Raw genomic sequence first — 26,161 nt, 5'->3', positions numbered from 1 at the left:
CAAAATCAAACAACCTGAGAATAGATGTTTTTATTAACAGAAAGTAATTCCTTTGAAAAAGTGTGTTGTGCATACTGAGCAAGGTACGGAGTTTGTAGAACAATTTTGCAGTGATGGCCAAGACAGACTAGGATAAATGTTGCTTTCCTTTTGATTCTCCTGGACCTCTTTCTCTAGGTTCTGTTCCATATTCTAACGGAGGTATGAATACCAAAAATGGTCATTTTGGATGTATATATGTTATTGAATGAAACTTCAATTTATGGTAAATGGATTAAGCTTTACTTTAAAACCTAGCATAACTCTTTTCAGCTTTCACTAAAGATACTGCTGAAGTATCCTTTTCCCTGCAGTGGAGCCTACCATTTCTCATTTGACTGCCTTTCCCAGCATAAGTTTTTATTTGCAGATATGATTCCTTGACCTTTAAACTTGTTTTGTTTAATTTGGGCATGGAGGTCAGTTTGGTTTCAGTAGGCACAGTATCTGAACATTAGACACTTTGGATAGCATTGTTTTAAGTGTCACGTTATGGCTGTATGGTGAATCTCCAGTTCCTTTTGCTATATTCCTTCATTTAGCCAGAATGTATGTATATCTATGCAATAGCATGTGCATACAACAATATTCTGCAGTATGCAAGAATAAAGGCAAGCAGTAATGGTACCACTATTGAAAATGGAAAAGTTGGAAAAGCAGTATATTTACAATCCTGGTTTTTGAGAGACCTGTATTGCAAAGAAAGGCATTGTAGGAATCTGATCAAGACCTTTTTGAAATCAATGGGAATTTTCCCATAAGCTTATTTGACTCTAGGTCATTCATTAGATTATGAATGAGCTTGCTGATGAAATTATGTAATATCAATGATTCTGCCATTAACTGCAGAAATAGTAGAGGTTAAGAAGGTGTTTTGAAAGGTTATGCCATTGTTAGCACTATTGATTTTTAGCAAGTAGCCTAACCGCTGTCCTCTTCCCAGATATGAAAACACTATGTTTAGTCTCTGCTCCTCTAAGTAAATGACAACAACTAAAGTTGTTACATGCCAGAAATAAACACAGAAATAAAATAAACAATTGAGCATAACTGGAAGACATTAACTAGCCCAGTGTGGAGCCAAGCCCCATACCTGGTCTGATTCCAAGACCACTTCATGCACCAAGGATGGAAAACTTGGGGATTGTTGACGTTTTATCACCTTCAAATCCCCATGCAACACAAAGTTGACCTAACAAGTTTGTGCTAATGCATTATGAAAATCCAGAGTGCCCAGTTATTCACAGAATAGTTTGTTTACTTGTGGTAACTGGACTTGGCTTCTGTTTAACAGCCTTCAAGAAGAGAACTAGGACAAGGATTAAATATGAGGCTCACTTGAAAATGGTGATTTAAGAAATCTTTTCTAAAAGGAACATTGTGCTGCTTGTGAAATGTGTCTGATTTTCATCTTTGCCAGCTACCAGAATCAGGCACTTATTCACAAAGGCATCAACAGCCAGGTCTACTCTGCCCCAGTTCCTCTCCCTTAGTAAGCTTTTCATGTAGACATCCACCAGCATTTCACCTATGTACATGTCTGTAGCTGTCAGGCAGTGTGAACTGAAATCCCAGGAAGCCCTAGGATTGGGTAGCTGGCAGTGCTGAGCTAATAGCCAGCCATGACTTCTGTAGAGCTTATACCCTCCAGAGCTGGGTACAAATGTAGAAGAGTGGTCAAAAGCAAGAAAAGGGTTAATCTGGGATTAGTCAGTCTCAGACCAGATGGCAATCTAGGACTGTCAAGAACATGAGTTTTTGCATCAGGTTGGGTAAGTGAAAGGGAGAGAGAAAAAGAGGGAAAAAAAATATCTCTTAAGTGGAGGGGTTTTTTAATTCTTAGGGGCACTTAGCTACAGCCAGAGAAAAGCCAGTCTTTTCAAACATGAATACCTACACTGAGTCAACAGCAGGTTAATTCAAACATGTAATTTATACTTCAGGACCCCAATCTGAGTGATAGAAATGTTTAAATAAGCAAATGTAACCTACTCAGCAAAGCCCCTTCTCTTTCTCCCATATTGTAGCATTTCTTACATTAGATTTTTCAGTGTGAGTTCTACAGATTGCTAAATCAAAACACCAAAATATTCTGTGAAATTTTCAGGTAATTAATAGATACTGTTTTCTAGTCAGATCCCTGCAGACACCACTGGTTTACTACTTGCTATCCTCCATGAAGAACTTTGTGTTTGGGAAATGTTGAGATGGTTTTCTAACAAAACACAAATAGGTAATTAAAAAAAAATAACTCATCACAATAATTATTTTTGTTTGTTATTTGCTGATGATTCAAAACCTCAAACACTATGCACACAAATATGAAGGTACTTGCTTGCTTTCATTTTTACTTGGAAGAATGGCTACTGTGCTTACCTCTAATACAGCATGGAAATCACTCCTGTGAGAATACTTGGAGCAATCATTTTCATCCATCTATAAACTGGATTTCATTAACAACCTGTAACTACAGGGTAATGCTGTTGGGTTCACGGATAAGGATATAGGTTTACACTGCAGCAGCTGTAAACTGGAGTGCTTCAGTGTACACTGTTCTCTAGGTGCATAATTTCTCAGCTACCTTGGGCAGGGTAATTTTATTCTCCCTGGATACTAAGAGCTATATTTCAGGTTAGACTCTATGTCAGTGAGGGAGGGATCTAGCACTTACATTATTATATTTATATGCAGATTACTCCACCTTGACTAGACTGAGTGAAATTCAATTAAAAGCTGCTTACCTGTTAGCTCCTTCCTGACAGCAAATAGCAAGGAAGGACAGAAATGGCATTTTCTTCGAGTTCTGTCTTGTTACTTGCCTGTCATGTGCAATAGGTCTGCTCAAGTTGTTTTATGATTTGCTGTTGTAGAGAAGCAGCAAACCATCAGCATAACAGGAATAAGGAGGGAATTTTGATTCAGGCACTTAAGTCTGAGTTAAATGTCTGCTGAAACAGCAGGCTTGCCTAGGGATATGGGGAAGATTGCCAGACTCTGGTATATGCTAGGAAGACCTATATGCATAATGACAACACCCTGGGCAGTGCTGGGTCACACAGCACCTTCCCAGATTCTCTGGCAAGTAGCTGTAGCCAGCACCACATCCTCCGAGACAAGATACCATCTGCCTGGCTTCTTGTCTGCTCCCAGGATATTGCTCATCTGTGGAGGAGAAGGTAGATAATAAACCTTCAGCTCCTCTGGCCATTGAGACTGGGATACCTAGGCATTTGGTAGGCAAGTGGAAAGCTAGAAGTCTTTAGCTTCCTTTTTCACACCAAGCAGTCCCCAAAAGGTCTGACAGATGGCAACCCCAAGATTTCAAGCACTAGTCAGAGAATCAAGAACTTAATTTTTTTTCCTCACTGACTTCCCCAGGTGAATAAGGATTTGCACTCTTCATTACAAGATGCAAGGGCAGAGATAAGCAACGTATCCTGATGTATAGAATTAAATTGCCAGTAAAAATCACTTGGTAGGTAACAACACAGAACAAGTCTGAAAACTGTACTGCTTTTAAGAGAGAGGCAGAGGAGAGAATAACTTAAAATATGTATATATGAACATTCTGAAAGACAGATATTGCAGGCAGAATTATCTTTAGATGGAACGTTTTCAAATTTTGCATGTCCTCTGAGAGTGTCTGTGTTACCAGGGTTTTCATGAAAAAGTAAACCACATTCATTTTGCATTCGCATCTTTGCTTTTTATTCCAGTAGAAACTCTCTACCATTTTAGATGTAAAAAAACCCAAGGGCTTGCACAGAAGCTAAGAAATGTAAAAATTAAAATTGTCACGGTGATGCAGCCCTAAACCTCTACAAAGTGTTACTCTCATCCCAGGACCAAATTCAGATGAGGTGTTGTAATTGAATGACTCCCATTTCTACGCTTACAAACCACAGTGCTTCAAGAGCATCTTTTTTTTATTATTATGTTACTATAAACCATTTTACATGCATTAAAGACTTCCCTCAGTCATGCCCACTCACTTTAGTATTTAGCTGCTTGGACTGAAAAATGTAAAAAGCCTATCCACGTGACAGACTTGGTTCATTCCCGGTTTTTCTCATCTTCTCATAAAATATACGATTTCAGGTGAGTTTAGCAAAACTTATGGAGAGACCATTTTTATTTGCACTTAATAAGCATTTCTATTTCAACCCACTGTTTGCCTGATCTTCCCCCTCTATACTGTGCCATGGCAGAGCTGCTGTTGTAGACAAGAAAGTTCTTGGCATAAACATGCCCAGTAATACAAACAGTAATCATGGGTACCAAAGCCTCCCACTAGCATTCTTCTAAAAGTCAAACGCCTGTGGTTACCTTTCAGGTACTCACAGACTCTGTCTCTCGTGATAGTATCTCTTCAGCCAGCGAGTCACTGCCTGACAATTTATTAGTAGTTCAAAGTACACAAACATGACTAAATGCATGCTGGTCTCAAGTGTGTGGACTGAGGTGGCAGATGCTACACTTATATAAGTACATATTATTAATGAAGCTGCGTTGTACTGTCTTGTGCAATGTATCCCATTAAGGGGATATACAAGAAAGGTAACGCAAGGACTAGGCAGGCTCAAGGTTCATGCTATTTGATTCAGGGGCAAAATTTTTATGCCGCACCTCCCCGAGGAATCTTTGCAATGTGGTTCAGGTTATATTGCAGCATTTGGCTTGAAGTGTCCCAAACCACTCTCTTGCTGTGTGAATATGTTTTCTCTGATTCCATACAAGAGTTATGGGAAGAAAACCATGCCAAACACCAAATCTTTTCCAGGCATTTCTCTGTACAGCATAGCGTCACACGCAACAACAAAAACTAAATCTCAGTTTTGCAACAGTAATGGCTTAAAAGGGCTGGTTTCTGTGAGTATTTGCTGTTCAGGTTGAGTAAATTTTTTTTTTTCTCCTGCAAGATCACATTTGACTTGAAAGATGCCTTCATGTAGGGCCATCCTTTTCTTCAACTACAATGGTTTATCATTTTATCTCCTCTTAATCTGTCCCATCCAGTGCCAAGTCACCTGGCTTGGATTCATTACAGCAATTCCTAAGGAGATAAGGCTGTAATACAAATAACAGTGCATTCTGTATATCCTAATTGTCAGCCTGGATACCTGTATTAACCAGTACTAGAGAAGTGGAATTCATAACACGTTTGCCAGGGGGCCTGTTTTCCTGAAAAAGCTAATTTTAATATCTTCTAATAATTTGTATGTGGACTTGCAAAAAGCTGGCATTTTGCAGCTTGTTAATGCAGTTTAGCACTAAGAAAATGTCTCTATTTGACATTTCTAAAACCTGCATTTAACCAGTACAATAATTAGTTAACATTCATTGTATTTGTGTTTCTGTGGGGTTATTTGAACTGATACTATGTAGAATGGTTGGTGTGTTTATACATATCGTTTTAAAGGTTGCCAGGGAAACCTAGAACATTCTTTTTTGAAGAAAATAATTCAAATTAATTGTGCCAGCCATAATTTTAAACAGTTTTTTCAAGTTTTCTTATTTATGCTAAGAGAATATAGCCTTTAATATTTATTATTATGTTCCTAACATTTACTTTAGGTAAAAAAAAACAAGAGCAAGTCCCCTTCTACATGATGCACTTGAAGGACCACAGCTCTAGTAGTTTGAATATGTTAATCATTTGAGCATCTGTTTTATAGAGGTTTCTTGTAATGTCATGACACCAAGTACTAAACTGATTTTAGTCAGTTAGACTTTAGTTAAGTACTGAACTGACCTCTGATCACTAGATTACTCGATAGAAAAGATGATGGATAGCTATCCTTCACTTTTCCTTGGGAAGAGTCTGCCCTACGCTCCCAGCTGCATACTACAAGTACAGGGATGCACATCCCCTGCAGTTCAGTCATAAACTGACCTTCAAAAATTAAAAGGAAAAAAAAAAAAAAAGCTCTGTTTTAGGGCAGTATCTGGAACATATTTCAGAAAAGTGGTTAGGCCTTTGCCTCAGACCTGGACAATGTTTATATGCCCCCATCAAAACTGTGATTCTGAAACCTCTGTGACAGCTGAAAGGTCAAATGACTCTTCCTTGCCTTGCCTTCCCTCCAGCTCTGCCTGCCTGTGTGCACATGGTGGGCAGGCCCTGGCCAGCAGCAAAGCCTCGTGGAGCCACTCGCTCCCTCCAACCCATGGGACAGGGAAAGATGTGAGAGCAAAAACAAGAAAAATTGTGGGTTGAGGTAAAGGCAGTTTAGTAAACAAAGGAAAGAGAAAGAAAAAATTTAAACCAAACAAGTGGTCTGAAGGCAATCACGGCGCAGTAGCTGCCTCCAAAAAAACACTCCCTTGGTTTTTATTGCTGAGCAATGTCATATGGTGCAGGATATCCCTTTGGTCAGCTGGTGTCAGCTGTCAAGCTGTGTCCCCTGCCAACCCCTCACCCAACCCTAGCCTGCTCACTGGGAGGAAAGAACAGGAAAAAGAGAAACCCTTGATGCTGTGCAAGCACTGCTCAGCAACAGCCAGAACTGGTGCATTGTCAACGCTGTTCTGCTCACAGATCCAAAGCACAATGCCATATGGGCTGCTCTAAAGAAAATTAACTCTACCCCAGCCAGAGCCCGTACAGCATCCTGCAAATTATCTCACATACACAGAAAGGCAACTCTGTGCCAGTCCAAAACTACCTCAAAAGGGCTTAAAAGCTGAGCAGGTACCACAGGCAAGTCGGGGTGTGGAGGCTCCATCTCAGCCTGTTAAAGGTCCGGAACAGGCTTGCTCAAACGCGTACTCCCCAAGCAGACCTCCCATCCACCAGCAGGATCAGTCCCAAAGTCACCTCTCATTGCTGCCCCATAGGAGGAATGGGGAGAGTAGCGAAACTCTCCCACTGCCCTTCTGCATGTAGTTATGGTATTCAGGAAAAGGAAGATTTGGGCTCACATTTTGGGGGAATCCACGCCCCCTTTTTGGAAAGCACCCACAGAACAAGAACTGCAGGACTGCGAAACACCATGCAGAAAACCCACCCTTCCTCCATCACATGCAGCAGAGGAGGCTGTGAGTGAAGATCAAGAGGTGCACATGCTCAGCTGAGGCACGGGAGCCGGGTTACTGAACCTCTGTTTTCTCTTCAGTGGAGAACAAATATAAGCAGAACACAGCAATCATCGAGATACTAAGCTACATACCTCCTCTGATCACTAGATTATTCAATAGGAAAGGTGATGGATAGCTATCCTTCACTTTTCCTTGGGAAGAGTCTGCTCTACGCTCCCAGCTGCATACTACAAGCACAGGGACGCACATCCCCTGCAGCCTGAGCAGTCACTGGAGCTATGATTTCAGGCAACTGCTCTAGCTCACAGCAGTTCCCCATTCAGCAAGCTTGAGATTTTGGACTCTGCTATCAGATGTCTAACTCTACAGGCACCAGCCAAAGAAGTTCAGTCCATGATCTGCAAGAGACCTAGATCCCTCCTGAGCAGCACCTGGATGCCAGGCAGGATATACCCAGGCACCCACAATGGCATGGCACACCTGTGTTCAGGCAACCAGGAAATCTGAGCTGAACTTCAGTAGTGATATAGCCCAATCGATCCAAGATTGTGATCTCTCTTACTTGCCTGTATCACTTCCAAAACTGAACTCTCTTCTGTGCATTCCCTTAGGGTTTTTGGACAATGATGTTATCTGTTGTTAGATTTAAACTATTTTAAAATTATTTCTGCTCTACCGACTTGAGTTTTGCTTAATCAGGGCCACAGCGGATCTGGCTAAGCCTCCCCCCAACCCAAACCCTGCTATTTATAATGGTATCTACAGACAGACGTTACCAGAAAACAAAATGAACAGTACAATGCACTTGCAAACCACCTGTAAGAGAATGACCTTGTGATTACAAAGGCCCCTGGAATCCAGTCACACTGCCATATGCACTGCACATACCTTTAGTCACCATTTCAGGAAACAAGCTGGTTTCTGAAAGAGAGCATCCCTTAATAATCACCTTGGTAACCATTTATTCAAAAAATAGCTTTAAGCCATGGATTGGGATAATCAGGATGATAAAAAGTAGGATCCTTTCATTGTATTAAGTAGCCCATAAAATATGATACTGACCTCTTTCAAGAGCAGTAATGATATAAAGGTGGATTTTTCTCTCCACAGGCCTGAAAGGTGTCTGGACTTTCAAACTAGTGAATGACTGACCCCCTTCAGATGTCTACAGTCAGCACAGAGTTGCATGCTCCCAGTTTTCTTCCTTTCCTTCTAGCAAAACTTTTTTTTTACATTCAGTTGCTGTTCTACCCCCTGTTTGTTAGTTGTATCCACCTGTTTTCTCTCATTCATGCATCCTTTGGACTGGGACCAACTTTACAATTGTGAATCATGAATGAGGACGTCTTCTATGGTAGGAGCTCTCAAACATATCTGCAAAACCAAATAACTACACAAATAATGACAAAAATAAGTAACTACAAAACCAGATAACTGCAATAATGTTTAACTAATAAGGAATTGCTTCTGAATATTTTGAGCCAAATGATGCCACTTACAGTTTCTCATGAAGAGTAATGTGATACATGAGTATGGCAGGGCCTTTGGAATGTAGTAATTGATTAAACAAAATGTCAGGCAATATTTAACTGGTTCATGTAAAGTACTGCAGTCAGAGGAGAGCTATTTAATATAATAGCTATTTATGTCCTTATTGTTGTTTCACTCTTGAAACAGAAGAAAAGAGAGAGAATAAAGATCAGATGAAATTACTTTTCTGTTTTTAACCATCTGTACTTCAGCTATTGACTTAGCCACCTTTTATTCCTGGCAAGTAAAATTTACCCTAGCAATAATCCCCTTAAATGCTGTGAAGTAAACAAACTTTCAAATGGAGTGTCTTACAGTTTACCTAATAATTTCATAACTCTTGGAAATTTCAAGACTTTTGAAACAGAAACTTTCAGACATCCAATTCATCATAAATTAATAATAATTTATTGCAACAGAACCCATCAAGATTAATTCAGTTGACATTAATGTAAATGTCATCCATATTTCTGTAGGTGCTCCATTACAATTAGTCTGCAGTTAAATATCAGTAAATCATCACTTAAAATGAATCCTACCCTCGATTTTTCTCCCCAGTATATCTTCTGGCCATACATAATGTAACTTGAATCTTAAGCTGAATGGGTACCACTGCTCTGTCTGTGCCACTAAACTGCACTATCACAGACACAATTAAGGGTCTTGTATCTGGTTGGTCTGGAATAAATATCATAAATGGAAAAAGTTACAGAGCATAGCAAGATAAATGAAATTCCACATTCTCCTTAATTTAAAAGAGGTGAAAGTGTCCTAAATTGCATAGAAAAAAACCCACCTTTTTGCAGAAGAGCAATGTTGCTGTAGCATTGACCAGAGAATGAAGAAAATCCTGTGAAGGAAAAAAGCTTTGGCCCTATAATTAGACACAGGGATTTAAAAAACGGCATAGCTGTATTTTAAAGCAAAAATGATGAAAAAGGCTTTGTGTAATCTTTTTGGGCAAGGGGGAGATTTTATTAACATAAATCACCCAAAAGGTGCCAACTGTCCTCAGAGTCTGAACCCACGGTAAGTTTCAGACAAATCTTGTACTTCTGAGTGTTTTATGCCACTAGTTACGAGTAACACGTGTGTAGTTCTGAAGGACGCATGGAGACAGCCAGCAAAAGAGGTGTGCAATCTCAGTGCTGCATCTTACACAGACCAGAACCAGACTAAAGAGACTGAACTAGTTCCCTGCTACAAGCAAGGAAGAACTTGTAGAAGGTCACTTTTCAGGTGCATGTTGGGAAATTTGTCACCAGAAGGGTCAGGAAGGAATGCAGTAAATTCAGACACACAAAATATGCATTCACTGTATGTATAATATTCATATGCAATAAACTTTTGTATTTGTAATACATACTGCCTTAGGGGGAGTTGGGGAAATAGTTTTGAAAAGAATGAAATTGTTCTTTTAAAGGACAAAAAGATTATACATGAATGATAAAGACCATAGAGACTGTAGAGGAATGAAGGCAGGTTAATTAACATTGATAATATAGAGCTGTGGGCTGGCTTCAGGGGCGGTGGGTTGGCTGATGTGGATAAGGTGCAGCTGTGGCTGGTTCTGTTAAGAGGTTGGGCAGCCAAGGAAGAAACAAAGAGAAGAGAGAGCGAGTGTGCTCTGGATGAGGAGAGACTAGGAGAAGGCAGCAGAGGGACTGGCATGAAGAGTATGTTGGTATGCGATGGTAAAAGATGTTGTTGCAGCTTGATATTTTGAGAGTGCTGTGACAAGAGATGACAGAAATCAGTTACCTGTTTATATCCTGGTGCTCCAGAGAGATAATTCAGCAGTATATATTTAACCATTTAACCAAAATTCTCTATAGTTATAGTAACTACCTTCTCATTCTCCTAAAATTTGCATCTTTGCATTTGTGCCCTTTATTTCCAGTATTTCCACACTGACAGAAAAATCAATTATCGCTGTGGACATTCAAATATTTATTAGTGATCTTTGGTTTTGTTTTTTTTTTTTTAAATAATATTTGGGGCTGTGTTTGTAAAGAAAAATTAAAACTTGATTGTAGGATCTATGAATTTAAAGGAATTTGGGCAGGACTAGGTTGATTAAGAGAACGTGACCATCTTTAAAATTTGTAGGAATTATTTGGTGAGATAATCCTAACTCTTGCTGCAAACACTGGAGTCTCTAGTGGTCAAAGGGTAAAAGTTAAAATCATCTCAGTGTTTGTTTCCAGGATTTACAGATCAGTACTATTTTCCATGAGTAAAATAAGATCTGTTTCTAAGTGGGGCTCGAGCAACCAGAGGTAGAGAGGCCAAGAGAACTGATCTCTATAGCTTTGATAGCTACATACATCACTGGTGTTTAGCATGTATTTTACTAGCAACAGAGATCTTGGTTAGGTGTCTTTGGGTTTTAATTCCTATTGAGCTGTATAAAAATTTAATAAGTACCATACTCTAAAGAAACCAAAACACTGGATGCAGGAATTCAGTTTCCAGCTTTATATTTTCTCAGCAAGAAGCCATCGTTCTTTTTTCCAAACAGTTGAAACAAGAAAATCAGCAAAATATTCAGAGAATGGAAATATTTGAGGTAGAGAAGAAGGAAATAATTTACATATATGCGTTTCCCAGATCTGAAAACTTTTTTCTTTCTCAGTTCTGCTCAGATTCACATTTCTTCCCCACTTACTAACTGTAAACTTTGTTCAATTCTGTCAGAGCTAACAGGAAAATGATAGTACATCGCCCAGCAGATCCAAACAGCAGGAAGATAACTTTGCCAAAAAATAAGTAAATAAATAAATTACTTTTTAAAGCACTGACAAGTAACATTAATAGAAGTTTTATTATTGATGTGTCCATGCTCTAAACAGCAGACAGCGAAAGACCAGATGACTAGCCTGCTCAGTAAATAGGAAACCACTCAGCTTCACTCTTTGTTCAAAAGCTGCTGCTAACCTGAATTAATTTGTAATTCTAATAGTGGGACAGTTGAAACTCAAAAATTTGTGTTGGCATTTCAAACTCTGGGCTATTCCAAGGGTGGATGCTTAGATAAATGCACACAAAATAAGTGTGCATTTATGCAGTCCTACTGCGATCCCTGGCCACATCTTCATTGCAAAATATTTCTTGTTGTGGTTTCTGAATACTAAGTGCTACTACTGCAACGATCCATAAATGTTGCTGGACAGGATGATACAGATCTAAGGTCCAGTGGATAAAGAGGGTGATGGCATCCAGGATGCCCATCATCCAGGACACCAGAGTACAGTCAAGATCCATTTATTATCTGTTTCTTCCACATAATATATCTCATGTATTCCACATGGGAGAGTAATAGCAGGATGGAAGAACATCACATCAGGACTATGGGAAATTGTTATACTTATTCTGCTGTCTGGCAGAATGGGATGGGAGCCATGTGCAGTGGCACAGCTGCATGCTAAAAGACAGGTTTAGCTCCTATTTCCCTAAGCAAATTCATCCCTTTGAACAATATACTGAATATGCTAAAGCATCAATAAGGCCGTTACAGTATTTGTTTCAAATGAACGTTTGCAAAGTAGAGCTCTCTGTAACTACACCAAACTTGGAGGTGTAAGTGAACAAAAATGTAGGGTTTGACCCAAGACTGTTGAATTTCCAAATCTGCCAAACTGTTTTTCAAATTTAATTATTATTCTTGCAGCTTTTGCTCTTTCTGTTAAGCTACACTTTTTGAAAAGTTTCATAGAACAATAGCAATTTCTAATATTAAACTAAGTGGATTGGGTTTTTTTCTTTTTTTATGTCTTTAGATCTTGTCCAAACATATGTGCAGCAATGAATCTGGATATACAACCAAAAGGTAAAATTCTTTCAGTACTGAAAAAGGAAGTACTATAGCATGTCTTTTTACCATACTTATTACTCAGTGATAGTTTGTAACATGCAAAGTGTGACAGATCAGAACACTGTAAGATCATAAAAGTTAAAATGAATTGTAAGAAAAAAGGAAAAGAAATTGATATCCACTAAGTGGAAAATGTAAACCCACTATTGAAGAAAGCAAAAAGGTGTTTACTTACAGACTTCCCAAAAAAATCTTGGCTTCCTGATGTTATACACTGCAAAAAGCCATCAATAAAAGCCATCTTCTTGTTGGGGACTGAAAACATTATGTTGGCTGATGACTTCCAGAAAGCAACTGAGGCAAGCTTCCTTTTACCTTTGCTACCAGTCATGAAGGACTCTCCTCTTTTTGCTGTTTGCTGTTCCAAAACAATGGGACAATGACACAGGATTTCTAAATCTGATTCCATGACAGATTATGGTCAGTAGTAAGCATGTGTTTCAATCACATTGACTTCAAAAGTAAAACACTTCTACTTAGACAGTGGAAAATGATACCATATTTCACAACTGTAGCTGAGCTAAGAGTCATTTAACGCAAAGCATACAAAATTATCTATCTAAATAGGGACACAACTAGACAAATTTATTTGGGATACCATATGTTTATTATGTTATGTGAAATTTGCTTAAGTGCATGCAATATCCATATAATATAGAAGATTTAGATTTAGGGCTAGAAAAAGCCGTTCTGGAAAAATAACACCCAGCAGTCTATCATCTGATTGCAAATCTTTTATTCTCTGTGGATAGCTGGCCATATCACAAAAGCTCACCATAACTGGCATTTATTCACATGCCTTTTTCACAGTCTCTGAAGCAAAGCCTGCCTAGCATTTTGCTTTGTCCTGGAATTAAACTATGCAATTAAGACAAGTAGAAGCTTCCTGAACCCCTCTAGAGGCCAGGCAAAGATGCCCATCTCCTTAACAGGGCAAGGTTTTACACTGTACATTTGGACCAGACAGAGAAAGTGACTCTGAAACCTCCCATACAGGCTCTTCCTTGAAGCTTTTCCAGCCTTATTTTCTTCTGCTGAAGTGATTAGGAGACACTCTGTCAGGATCACAAGGTTTATTAAAATACAACCCACAAGACTATTGCTTTTTGTCACTGGCTGAAACACCACAAACAGTGACTAAAAAACCACTGTGTGTTCACAGACTCACAGAAGTCAATGAGAACAGATTTAACTTCTGCTTTCTCATTTAAAGAAGGGCTATGTTTCTGACATTGGGTTTTCACATACAAATTGCTAACCTGTCATGCTTTTGAACAGACTTTTTTTTTAGGTCACTATGAAAAGCAGGCAAGGTTGCTGCAAAATGCACACCATTTTATTCTCTTGCAAATTAAAGAGAAATTAATTTCTTCCCTTTTCTCCTTTGACATCAGACATTCTCTGTCAAGTGGCAGAAACACACCCACGCATATGCCATAGAAATATAACACTTGACTATTGTTATAATTTATATACTCCATTTATTAATTTCATAAAGGATGTAGCAAAGCAACAAAAAATTTCAGACTGAATAAAACATGATCGGTCCCTATAGCTTGAGGAGACTCTGACTCCTGCCAGCTCTAAGTCTTTAGCCTGCAGGGAAAAAATATTGATGCCAGAAGGTCCAGCTGATTGCAACTACCTGGCACAAAGATCCTGTCCTCTTCCATCCCTGTACAACAGTCAGTGTACCAGAAGCCAGGAAATTTGAAGATGTCCCTGCTCATTGCAGGGGCATTGGACTAGATGACCTTTAAAGGTCCCTTCCAACCCAAACTGTTCTATGATTCTGTAATAAACTGGATGTTTCAGGGTGATATATATAGTAAACAGCAGAAATAACCTCCCCCCAAGTGCTGAGCCTCTTCAATAGCCTTCCACCACCCAGATGGCACGCAGCACATCTCATTCTGAAGGCCTGATATGTACCACGGAACTGACAAGTGAAATATTCATCTTCGCTACCAAAATGTCATCTTTAAATAACAGGAGGAGTGGTTTCTAGCTGGTTCACACTCCTCAGCTAACACAGAGCAAATATTTGGGCATTCACCTTATGTAAAAGGAATGCCTGCAGGAGAGCAGCACCCATGTCTCTCCCTTCATCCCACTGTGCAAAGGAGGTGTTAGAAGAAAAGGAGGGGGAGGGCTGCAGTTCCTCCGAATTCTGGTGAATCCTGTGTAACAGAATATGTTCTAAACCAACCTGGACATCAAACTATAAATGAATGTTGGATAGCAATAAATCACCCCAAAGGCTTGTGTCAAATGGTCCCCTTTTAGCATTAAGCCATGAAATGCCTGGCTAATAGCTTAGGTGTTTACCACTGTTATTCATTTCTTACTGTTGAGGATAGAACAACCATTTATTTATTAACAGAAGTTGCAATTTAAGACACTGGCTGCCTTGTATCATTATTATATTGGTACCACCTAGTTATCCTCACCTGTATCAGTTTTCCTTGGTAATGTCATTGATTTAACTGGGTTCACTTCTGATTTGCACTGGCCTAACTGAACAGAATATCAGACAACTAGTTTGCATGAATAATTCTCCCTCCTCACCGCTGGCAAATGACCCTCTGAGCAGACATAAAAGTACTATGTATATTGAATAAATGAACACTCAATGCCATCTGCTGGGGTATACAAAACTCTGCATATCAGGCTCATGCAGTATTCAGACCTTAAAAGAACAATGGTGACAACTATAAAGAGGCTGTTTAGGTAAAGACTGGGGTTTTTTCAAAACACAGCTGGAAGGCAGGGCTCTGGGATGCTACCCATCCTTCACACACTTCAACACGGGGTACAACACCTCGGCAAGACATGGGTCTAGTTTTAAGTCTCTCTCCTTGGCATAAAACAGTTTCAGTCCACAGTTCTTCCTTCCTCCTAAGCATTAGAGCATGCTGCAATTGTATATTATAGGTTAAACTTAATAGAAACACCTTCATGCTCTGCTTTTGAAATCAGGTTATTATGTAGCCACAGATGCAAGCTCTGTGAGGCTGCAGGCAGCCTAAGCAAGGATTGCTTCAGCAGTCCTTCCACCACTCCTTCAGCAAGGACACATACTGGACAAGGACATACCACGGTGGTTTTACATTAAGCAGTCACTGCATTAAATGTGTAAATCAGATTAAGGGCAGAACTTCTCAAGTGAACTCACTCTCCTGTTCCCCAGCTCTTTGGCCCTGTAGCTCATGCTGTCCGGGCTATACCATAAGCCAACTTCCATAGCCAGGCAGCTACTACCTAGAGTAGTTTATAGCCCAATAGCTGGAGCATTCTCGGTTTGGGAGAGAAGAATTTGGAGCTTCTTAAGCCGAAACCAGGATACCAATTGCCTGGGTAAGTGCTGTGCTACTACTACATAACATAAATCAGCACAACTCATTTTCCAGTTCAGTCGTGAAAGCAGGAGGTCAGATTTTCTTCTGTCACTAAAAGAACAAGATGTTTCTATTCAGAAGAGAGGTTTCCAGACCAGGATCCCAAAGCTCTCCAGGGTGAGCCCTTACAGTTCTGCACCAAGCAGCAAAACTCAGAAGAGAGAGAGGAGTTCAAGCACATCCCTCTCTGGGTATTTTCTGTGGGAGGGCTTAGACTTGCTAGTGGTTGTGAATCCCATTTCCACACAGCTACTTCCTCATGCATTGCACAGGTCAACAAATTCATGGGTGGATTTGCTTCATCTCCGTTGTTTTAGTATCTGTAAAATACTGTGTAGTTGGCAGATTTTTATTCCTTTATATAAGATATTATTGCATCATTTTCTACAGAATGACACCTGCTGACATTTTTTCTTCATTTCATACAGAAAACAGAAGAATTGTTCTCACTAATACCTACCGTTTTGTAAGTATCACACTGTTCCTCTTAAAATTTTACTTTTCTTTCACTTCCTGAGATCTGTTAATATCATCTTGGCTATAACACTGGTAACAGAAAATGCAATCCTCACTGGTTTTTAGTGCAAAATAAAGCATGAGAATTCTGAATTATATATGAGAACTTTTAATTTATTTTAGTGGGAGGTTAGAGAAGTGACTCGCTCGCTAATCAATTCTCCATTTATGGTCTGAATCTAAAATACACCTTTATCACAAGATTATGTGTAAATAACAGAAGTCAAGCTGAACAAGTATATGAGTCATAAACTTCAAGGTTTCATATGTAATGATGAAAAAAAAAGATGAAAAGCTACAGTACACATTTCAATGTCTTCCCATTTGTATCTGAAAGCTGGGTTTAAATTTCAGCTCAGGTGTGTAAGAAAAGACTGCAAATACCTTACAAGCCAGAGAAAGATGAAAAGAAAGCACAGGTCTATTGCCTAATAAGCAAGTGGAACAAGTAAAGAAGGACTAAAGAAGGTTGATGCAATCAATACTTTGGCTGCTTCAGGTTTCATAGAAAGGTTAATTACAATCAGATGCAATATGGGATTAATACCAAGTAGAAGGCAGTAATAGTGCAGAGCGGAACAGGGAAAGAACAGCCAGGAGAATATTTACTTATGATAAAGCACTTAAGGAAGTATTTGAAGTAATTTCTGAGACATTAATTGATTATCTTTGTGGACTTTCCAAGGAGTCCTGAGTTTCTATAGCAATGGAAAAGAACAGTGGTAACCTAAATTTCTTACAAGAAAGCAAGCAAATCCTTGACCAAAGGGTTCATATTACATAGCCAGAGACACCATTAAACAAAGTCAGTCTGAAAGCATCTTTTGGAAATAATAAGTCTGATTATGTAAAAAACTGCTAATGTGAACATGAACGTCTCATCAAGTCCTCAACCCAAAGCAATTTCCTTCTCAGAAGAAATACAACTGTAGCAGGGAGAAATAAAACATTATATGTGACATGCCTTGATTTTTGTTAGGTCTTTGACATTTCACAGAAGATGTTCTCACAAGTAGAAATCTGGAAACCTGGTCTAGATGAAAACGTGTGAAGTGTTTGCACAAGTGATTGAAAAAATACCCACCCTCAGCCTAGCTGACAACAATCTGCTACTGAACTGGAGAGCATTAGGAGGCAGAAGAGCCTTCAAACGCATGTATTATGTAGGGGTCTGTCTACGGTGTGGTGGGTTTTCTTATGTACTTTTATAAAAAGGCAAACCTCACCCTGAAATGTACTATCAAGAACACCTGAAGGTCTGCTTGATGTTGTAATACAGACATGTACAACCTGGAGAGAGTTCACAGGAAAGTAACAGTGGGGATACAAGGTTCAAAATCTTCTAAGTTGGTTGACAATTCAGGAAAGCTTTAAAGAATTGTACCTGTTTAGTGAGAAGGTTAAAATGAAATATAATTATAGGCATTAAGCATAATAAAGGTTGAAATAAAGTGGGTCATAATCAATTTTTTTTAGTGTCCTTGGAGGGTAAAACAAATTGATTTAATTTGTAGCACTCAAAAAGCACAAACTGAAAGGACAGTTAACTAGTGGAAGATGACATCTCTGGAAGCTATTGATTCACCATTACTTGTGAGTTCAAGAAGAGATTAAAACAAACATCAGGGAAGATGCAAGTGCGTGGATGCATCTGTACTGTCTCTGGTAGCAAAATACAACTTACAAAGACACTGGGTACCCCCAGTTGAGTTCACTCAGCACTAATCTCAGCTCTGCACTATTTGTACAAGTCTCCTCCTGAAGGAAGCCAGCAGTTAGGTTCTAGCATGTGGGGTTGAGCAAGACTCCAGAAAATAATCTTGAACAAGCCTAGCACAAGTGTATAGATACATCCAGAGACATCCTGAGTCACTCTCAGCACCACATTTCTGTGGACTCCGCTATTCAATACATACTTGTTATTGTGTTCACTTGGACTGCACATTTGCTAGCACAAATTCCCAAAAACAGTGCATGTTCTTATTTTAAAGCATAACATTTGTGATGAGCTAGTTAATATGTTCTTGCAAGTAACATATGCAAACAGTCAGTACAATACAAACACCACATGGAAAATACTATAATGCAAGGCACAATTTCAAATGTCTGCAATGATCATAAAAGTAAACACTCATCATATTTTCAAGAGTGGGGACAGGCCAAATTCAGAGATAACTAAACTGGCTCTCAAATGGCTATTTTATGAATCTAAATAAAAAATTTAATCCCCAAAACTTCTGTTCAACTACTTTCCAACCCTTTGATTTCCATCAGAAAATTTCCTATGCACCAAATGTCTGGTTCTGGTAATCAAGTATTAATCTTGAACTTAAAATTTATTTGTATTATTTGTGTATCTCCTCTTCTATCCAGAACAAAGATCTGACAATGAAGGGCAAGAGTGACTTACAATCTTCCTCCAAGGTATCTGAGGAGGAAGAAGGTGACTATGAGACTGTGAGTTCTTCCACTCTGGAGGCCATCCATGCTTTGAGAATCCTTCCAGCCAAACCTCAACAAGAATCCGAATATGCAGGTAACTCTTGCTGTCTGCAGAAAGAAAGTGAGCAAACCTAGAGGTAAACAGGAACAGTACAGACAGGGTTTTCAGTCTGGATATTTTTTAAAATGAAATGGTTTGACTAAAAAATAAAATAGTAGGCAGGAACAAGAGAAGAGCTTTGTCTGCACCTTCATATTCAACAGTTACCCTTATTTCCATTAGATTACATTATTATTAATAATTACATGCTGCTTTTGTAATTTCAACATTACCTTCATGGGAGAAATTCTATGACCCTATTCCACCTGGAATGTGCAAAAAACTGACTGCTCAAATCCACAACAGTTTCAGAAAAGCCTAGCGCTATTTAAGGCTAGAAATCTTTAAGCTGGAAAACTTACTAAAGAACACATGAAACTTTCCTCCAGATGATAATTGCAGATCAAGAAAGGTAGTACTGTTTTTAAAGGCATTCTCTGCCAGTTTCAATAGCTGTAACAAGCTTTGAGCTTATTTCTCAGGCATTCTTAACCTTGCAAGATAGCTGCATTAATCAAGTTTTGGTTTACTAAAGCCATTCTAAGTCACATTTAATGCCCAAACATACATAGCCAATTAATATCCCATTTACAGAAGTGAAATATCATTCTAGCTATCCATTGCCCTAAGCCATTATAAACACTCTATGGAGGTTTTAAATCATTTAAAAACTGGGGGGAAATCCTAAACAAGGAAGAAAGGAAACCAGAAACCAAAAATGTCAGAAAATACAGGATCAATACAGGTATGAAAGCTTGCTCCAGTTCACAGAGGCGGCACAGATTTTTCTACTGATTTTTGTGCGAGTTAGATTGATGTCTAAATAGATGGCTTTTAATGTGACTAAACTTAGCAGTGTGTGAGCAGATCAGAATCAGTCTGAACGTCCAGATATTCTACATTATGTTCCAAAGACTCATTTGTGCATTTTATTTGGAAACCTGAAGTAAATTCCAAAGACTTGTTTGATCTTGGTAAAGACTTCCAGTTAGCAGTCAGAATTTTTGGTTGTTTATGTAAGACTGTCCTGAAATAGCAAAAAGACACCATTTTGTGTGTGTGATTTCAGAGAAAAAAAAACATTAAACAAAAAGCTGCTTTTTGCCTGTGTGTTATGCCCGGTAACTATAATGTGGCAGGATACAAGATTGAAGAAAGTTCTGAACATTTATTTCAGAAAGGCAAAACTCAATGCTAACATCCAATTTTGTCATCTTTCATAGACAAATAACAATGTCCTTGAGACATAAAATTAATGACTCGAAAACACATGCTAGTGTACAAGCTGTGCATTTGTTTTAGATGGCCATGGGTGCAGCATTTATTAGAAGCTGAAGTAAAATTAAAAAGCTCTCTAGAGACTAAGCCACCACACCCCTTGCCAAACCAGACCACCACAACAGCAAGGGAAGAACAAAGGTTCAAACGAAAAATTCAGTAATCTATTCACAGTTTAGGTCAAATTTCTTCCTTAACTCTGTACCAGCTTATGAAGGCTTTTCTTTTTTAACCACAGTGAGGAAGTTAACCATAAAGCTATTACCAGGGTCATGCTTATGCCCTCAATACAGCTACTAAAATAATGGTTGAGTTCTGAAAAGGAAAAAATTAAAATGCTACAAAAAATGGCAAGATCTGACCTGAAAAGCATATTTTGAACATTAAACCCACTTCTCCTTAAAACATAGCATTGCTGAATTACTCAGGCTTGATTTTTCTTCCTCTTTTACAGATAAACATTGTTTAAGGCCTTTAGGCACCGCTTCCCCAACGAATAGCCAGGACACATCTCAGCCCCCTCAATACTTGGCTGTAAGTAAAGATCTAAAACCTTATACACAAACAGGTTTCTCCTTTTCTGTAATATCATTTAAAGTTAAGTGCAGTCTATTTAAAGTCCTAGCCACACAACATTTGACTGTATGAGGTCACACAAGGTCCTGTGAGCTGTTCCTGTTTCACTTTCCACCAGTGTTCTTGCCACTTGCTTTCACTTGTTGACTGCTCAGATCTACCAAGAATTAGATGAATCCCAGTCAGGAGCAGCACCATTTCTACTACACATAATTTCAAGGATGATGACTAAAACACATCTTTATTTTGTTTTATTAACAGAAACACACGCCTGTTCTGGAGGGGAGGAGCATGTCAAGTGTTAGAGGTATAATAAAAATAAGACTACCTGTTTCTGCAATCAGAAATAGAAATTGTTGCTTCCATATTTAGCTTTTGTAAGCCAAGATTGCAGATGATAGACTAGACATGGTTTTCAGAACAGCAGCTGCCTTCCAAAATAATCATACTGCAAATTTTGCAATACTGTTTCAATTCTCTAACATCAAAGTAATTATTTACAAAAGGAAACATATTTTATCTCATGAGGTCTCTGTTCCTCAAGGGGCAGAAAAAAAAGCCATTCAGTTTAAAAACAGGGTTTTCCTTTTCCCTACAATTATAAGGAGGGGGATGGGGAAGCCTGTGTCTCCTGAATTGTTCCACCAATAGGCTGCAAGATCCCTGCTATGCTTTGCTTCTCCTTCTCATAATCTTGTGCTTTTTGGCTCCTTAACCTTCTCAGGCATTTTTTATTAATATATTGTAAAGCATAGTCTAATAACTATTTTTAAATAGTAATAACAATTTTAGCAATTCCTATTAAGGATTTACATCCCAGGGTAACTGTTTACAAAAGCTACCTGACAATGTTCTCCTACCAAAATATTATAATTCTGTGGTATATCACCTAGCATATATTTTTCCTCCATTGTTTTACCTTTCACTGTAAATTTGCTTCAAAATCCAGTAATTTTGAGTCACAAGTGTACCTTTAACTTTTGGGTTTTTTCAGTTTCATTTCTTGTGGTGAAATCAGAAACAGAATATCTTATTCTTCAAGAATCGAATGAGGTGTCCAACTGTTAAATCCTCCAATTGATGGTTACTCAATCATAAGATTATTTTAAAAGTATATAAAAAACTACTTTTAAAATAGTTGATATACTTTACATGTAGCAGTATCTCATGAAGTCAACTACTGAAGGGATAAGTATCTGATTAACCTTGAAAAAGAATGATATTTTTTCTCTTAGCATTTTCAAATCTTTGAACTATATGCTGACTATGGTCAAAAAGAATGCAATTGCCAAGCCAGGAAAATATGATCCTTTCTATGTTTGCTCTAACAGCTGATTTTCAGAGAGTACGTATTATATTTGATCAGAAAATATTTGCCGGAAAAATAATGCAGAGATTTCCATGTAAAACAATTTATTTTTTCCTTTTAGTTCATATTACAATACAAAACATAGAGCCAAATAATTCCTACAGACTGTGAGAAAGTAAGGACTATAAAGCCTGCAAAATGAAAGGTTAGAATGAGATTGACTCTTGTGAGCAAAACCTGATGTAGTTTGTAAAAAAGCTGAATTGAGTGAGAATCAAGTGAACCAGCTTCAAAAGCTGCAGAAATCATTAGGTAAGGTCCCACTGACAGTTTGCCAGTTTATATAAAGCTTCAAATTCCACCAGGATTTAGCAGGTTAGATTTACGTGTTTGTCTGCCTCCATGAGATGTGTGCTGACATTAAGATGAACCAAAGATAGTACAGGCAGGTAAACTAAACTCTGCAGTTTGAGAATGCAACTTATACATATTTTTAGTACCTCCTTAGCTAACACTGCATATAACTACACTTTTACTAACTGTCTCTTAACATTTATGCTTATGCCCAGTGCTATTAAGTGGGTTTGCCACAAGATGGCATGAACAGCACAGAAGAATTTTTATCAACAGTTATTTTCTAGAATTTTTAAATATTTAAGGTACCATGATTTTATTCAGAGTAATTTGTTATGGTTTACGTTAAGAAGAACTTAAGATATATTGCACCTCTTTTTGCATTTGGTAGGACTTCAGTATGTAGAACTTACGAAAATATTTTCAAAGTCAAAATCTAATGCAAAAAGAGTAAGATAGGGTGTTTTATTAATAACATGTCCTATGTTCATTTACATAATCAGTCATATTTTCGTAAATTTGAAAGCAAAAAAATAGGTTTACTTTCATTGTTTGTCAAGATTTTTAGAAATTTCTATATAAAAATCAAAACAGTCAAAAAATGCATCCCAAATAACTTGATAAGCATATATGTAGTCTCTGAATTATATTTAAATTTACAATACCTGAATAAATATCACTGTCAAATGTTTCATTCTGAAATCCAGAGGTAAAACCAAAGATCACTCTGTTTTATCAAGTATCATGACGATTTTACTCCTTTATTGTAGAATTTAAGCTGAAAATATCAAACATGTTTTTTCCTGCTTTAACTGATTCTGGGTTATGTCTCTTATGAAATGAATGTCAGTGATATTAAAAAGATTTATTGGCTACAGCACAGGAAGATTCTCAACACTTCTATGATTGCCATAATTATCTAAGTATATTTAGTCTGGTTTATATGGAGAGAAGCACAAATGGTTGAGAATAAGTTGCACCTGCATCCATCAGTGAATCCATCCATAACAAAGGCTAAATAAAGTACAGGTCAAACAAAATCCTCTCCACTTCCAATATGCCTTGTTGGAAGCCCATTGGCCTCATGCACAGAACAGCTAACAGAGAAAATACGTGCTTCAGTGACCTCTCTTGGGTCTAGACTGTGACTTGCCGTCATTCCCACAGAGAACAAACTCCCACTGAACTTCCAAAGCTTCCAGCTTCTTCTAGGTTCACATAAATTAACGCTCCCCATTCAGTAACAGGAAAAGTTACAAAGATACAGAGATACAACATGACCTTGGAGCAAAAGGTTCTGGAAGCAGAGCTGGTAGGGGTTGGGGGAAGCGGCTGCAATACTAATAAAAATACTAACAACAATACCAGCGTAAAGCTATACATTTATTTATGAATTATATGGATAGCACTGTATTAAAGATCATTAATCATTATTTTTAGGAGAAAGAATGAAAATACATGGACCCCAGGTAAGTAGACAGTCATCATTTAAAATTTTTACAGGTAGTTTTGCCATTTAATATAGTTTTAAAGGCAGGCTACAATCTTGCTAGCAATACCTGAAGGGTAAGAGCACTCACATCTGCAGTCCAAAATTATGTCACTTACTTGCATTTATGGTTTACGTAGATGTCCTTTACCACTCAGTGATTTTAAAATGGCATATTGAACAATGACATATGCTGTAGAGCACATGAACCCTTTGTTGACACAGGCATGTCTGCTTGATTTAAACTCTTTACATTTCTTTTAGTAATACAAATCAAAAACTGACACAGATATTTGTTTCCTCTGTTTTCCAGGACCCTATACCTCCCCCACGGTAAGATTACTTATGAGATTACTCCCCTGCTGTCCTTGGGGAACTCAATGCTAACGAACACTCACATCCATCTGTACCGCCCATGGCAACGAGATGGCTGGAAATGAGCTGGCATCCTCTTGCCACCTGGCTCTGTTTGGACTATTTTAGGTTCTGATATGAAATTAGAGAACAAAATGAGCCCTGAGCATTCACAGCAGCAGCTCAGTGTTGCAGCACTAACAAACTAGTAGGTTGCAACAAGGCTTTTGCCCTTGGTCAGATTCTACTGTCCGTGCTGTTTCTCCTTCCTCCAGAGGTCAGAACACACTACTCCTCCATCCAACCCCTTCCCCCACAATCCTCAATGCTATTTAACTACTTACCAGGAACGAGCTACAGCTGCACATCATCCATGTCAGCCAACCCACTGCCTTCGAGGCAAGGCCACAGCTGCATGTTATCAATGCTAATCAGCCCACTGCCTTCATTCCTCTACAGCTCAGGGCTGCATCTTCAGAATCAGCTTGGCTGAGCCTACCACCAAGCTGAGAGTCTAGAAATGTTGAATCCTCTTCAACACAGATACAAATCGTTGGGGGGGGAAAAACCTTCCATCAATTTGTATTGGTGCCTTAGGCTCTGTTTACCATGATAATAGTGACTTCGTTGCCTCTTAAATCTTTCTGCCAGTTTTCTTTGCTACAAACCATGGTCCATATAAATTAACTGGAATATTGCCATTTACTCCCACAGAAGGTGGACCAAGCTCTGTTCCATGAATATATGTTTCTATGATATGCCCACAAACAAAAAATTAATTGTTTCTTCATTTTTTCAACCCCAAACACTAACTGCTACAATTAAGACATCCTTCCAAAAGGTCATCCAGGCCTGACAAGCTTATGCTTCTGTGCCTGCAATGACTGCTGTAAAAGCTATAAAGAAGTTTAAAATATGATTGGTATTATAGACATATTCAGATTAATTAAGATTTTAACTTAAGGAATAAGAGTATAAAAGGATAGTGTAGCTTCACAAATTCAAAATTGTAAAAGCACAGAAATCTCATTCCATTCCACAAAATTTCACTATTTGTTTCTGTTCATATTACAGTGGCCAGGATGGTTCTTAATCCTCTCACCTGACTTAATTTTGGTCTGTACCACACAAACATGCTGCAGGAGCCCGCTGCAGAAGGGCAGGTCTGCAGGGTAGCATGGAGGCACCTCCAGTGTTACTGACCCAAGCTCCCCATGCTGCAGCTTCCCGCTGGAGCTGGGCTGACTGGCTGGTCTCAGAGCACAGGCAGAGCGTGCCCATGTCTGCCAGAAAACACTGGGCACGTGTTACCAGTGGGTGTTCTGGGATAAAGAGCATTTTTTCCTGTGCGTCTAAACTGCAGTGTGTTCCCTGGCTGGGCCTTATACACAGCCATATCCACCCAGAAATATCAACAGCCAAGAGCTGTACTTGGCACATACCGGTGAAGCGCATGAAAGCAGCGTTAAATGGCATGTAACACAGTACAGTAATGTCTTGCAAATGTAGAATATTATCCAAAATTACTGTTGCTATTGAAGGGCCCCAAGAAGCTCCTGGACCTGAGCTAAGCTCAGCACAAATACACTGAAATACCCTTGGAAAATTCCAGTGGTTTACTCCTTGAGCTTGCACTTATAGCAGTCCCTGCACTTCTTTTACTCCTTAACAGTTCTTAACATTCCCCTTTGACTTCCCTAGACCTCTGAAGACACTGCCAAAGCAGTATCAGCCACTTCCTCCAGAGCCAGAGATAAGCAGACAGTTCTTCTACATGCGGAACACGCTCAGCCAAACTCACACCTTTTCAATATCGGCAAAAGTAACAAGGTATGGGTGCATTCCTCATCCTCGTTCCCTGAGA

General features: G+C 38.7%; 1 protein-coding gene across 3 annotated transcripts in view; it reads left to right on the top strand.

Annotated features, from left to right (window-relative positions):
- The window catches only part of CLNK (cytokine dependent hematopoietic cell linker), a 64,035-nt gene that overhangs the window by 16,193 nt on the left and 21,681 nt on the right, over positions 1 to 26,161 (top strand). Inside the window, exons 3-11 of one of the 3 annotated variants that reach the window (XM_055795044.1) lie at positions 11,305 to 11,376; positions 12,387 to 12,436; positions 16,308 to 16,345; positions 18,769 to 18,931; positions 20,670 to 20,749; positions 21,053 to 21,098; positions 23,895 to 23,923; positions 24,257 to 24,276; positions 25,999 to 26,127. In XM_055795044.1, coding sequence (XP_055651019.1) covers positions 11,305 to 11,376; positions 12,387 to 12,436; positions 16,308 to 16,345; positions 18,769 to 18,931; positions 20,670 to 20,749; positions 21,053 to 21,098; positions 23,895 to 23,923; positions 24,257 to 24,276; positions 25,999 to 26,127 — 627 coding nt within the window. Of the gene's footprint in view, positions 1 to 11,304; positions 11,377 to 12,386; positions 12,437 to 12,948; positions 16,346 to 18,768; positions 18,932 to 20,669; positions 20,750 to 21,052; positions 21,099 to 23,894; positions 23,924 to 24,256; positions 24,277 to 25,998; positions 26,128 to 26,161 lie in introns of those variants that run through there. The other 2 variants (XM_027794760.2, XM_055795045.1) reach the window with 2 other exon arrangements.

This window comes from Falco peregrinus, chromosome 2 (genome assembly GCF_023634155.1).
Source record: "Falco peregrinus isolate bFalPer1 chromosome 2, bFalPer1.pri, whole genome shotgun sequence".
In the NCBI taxonomy this organism is placed as follows: Eukaryota; Metazoa; Chordata; class Aves; order Falconiformes; family Falconidae; genus Falco; species Falco peregrinus.
Note: the sequence above shows the minus strand (reverse complement) of the source record. Positions and strands in the feature narration are given on the sequence as shown.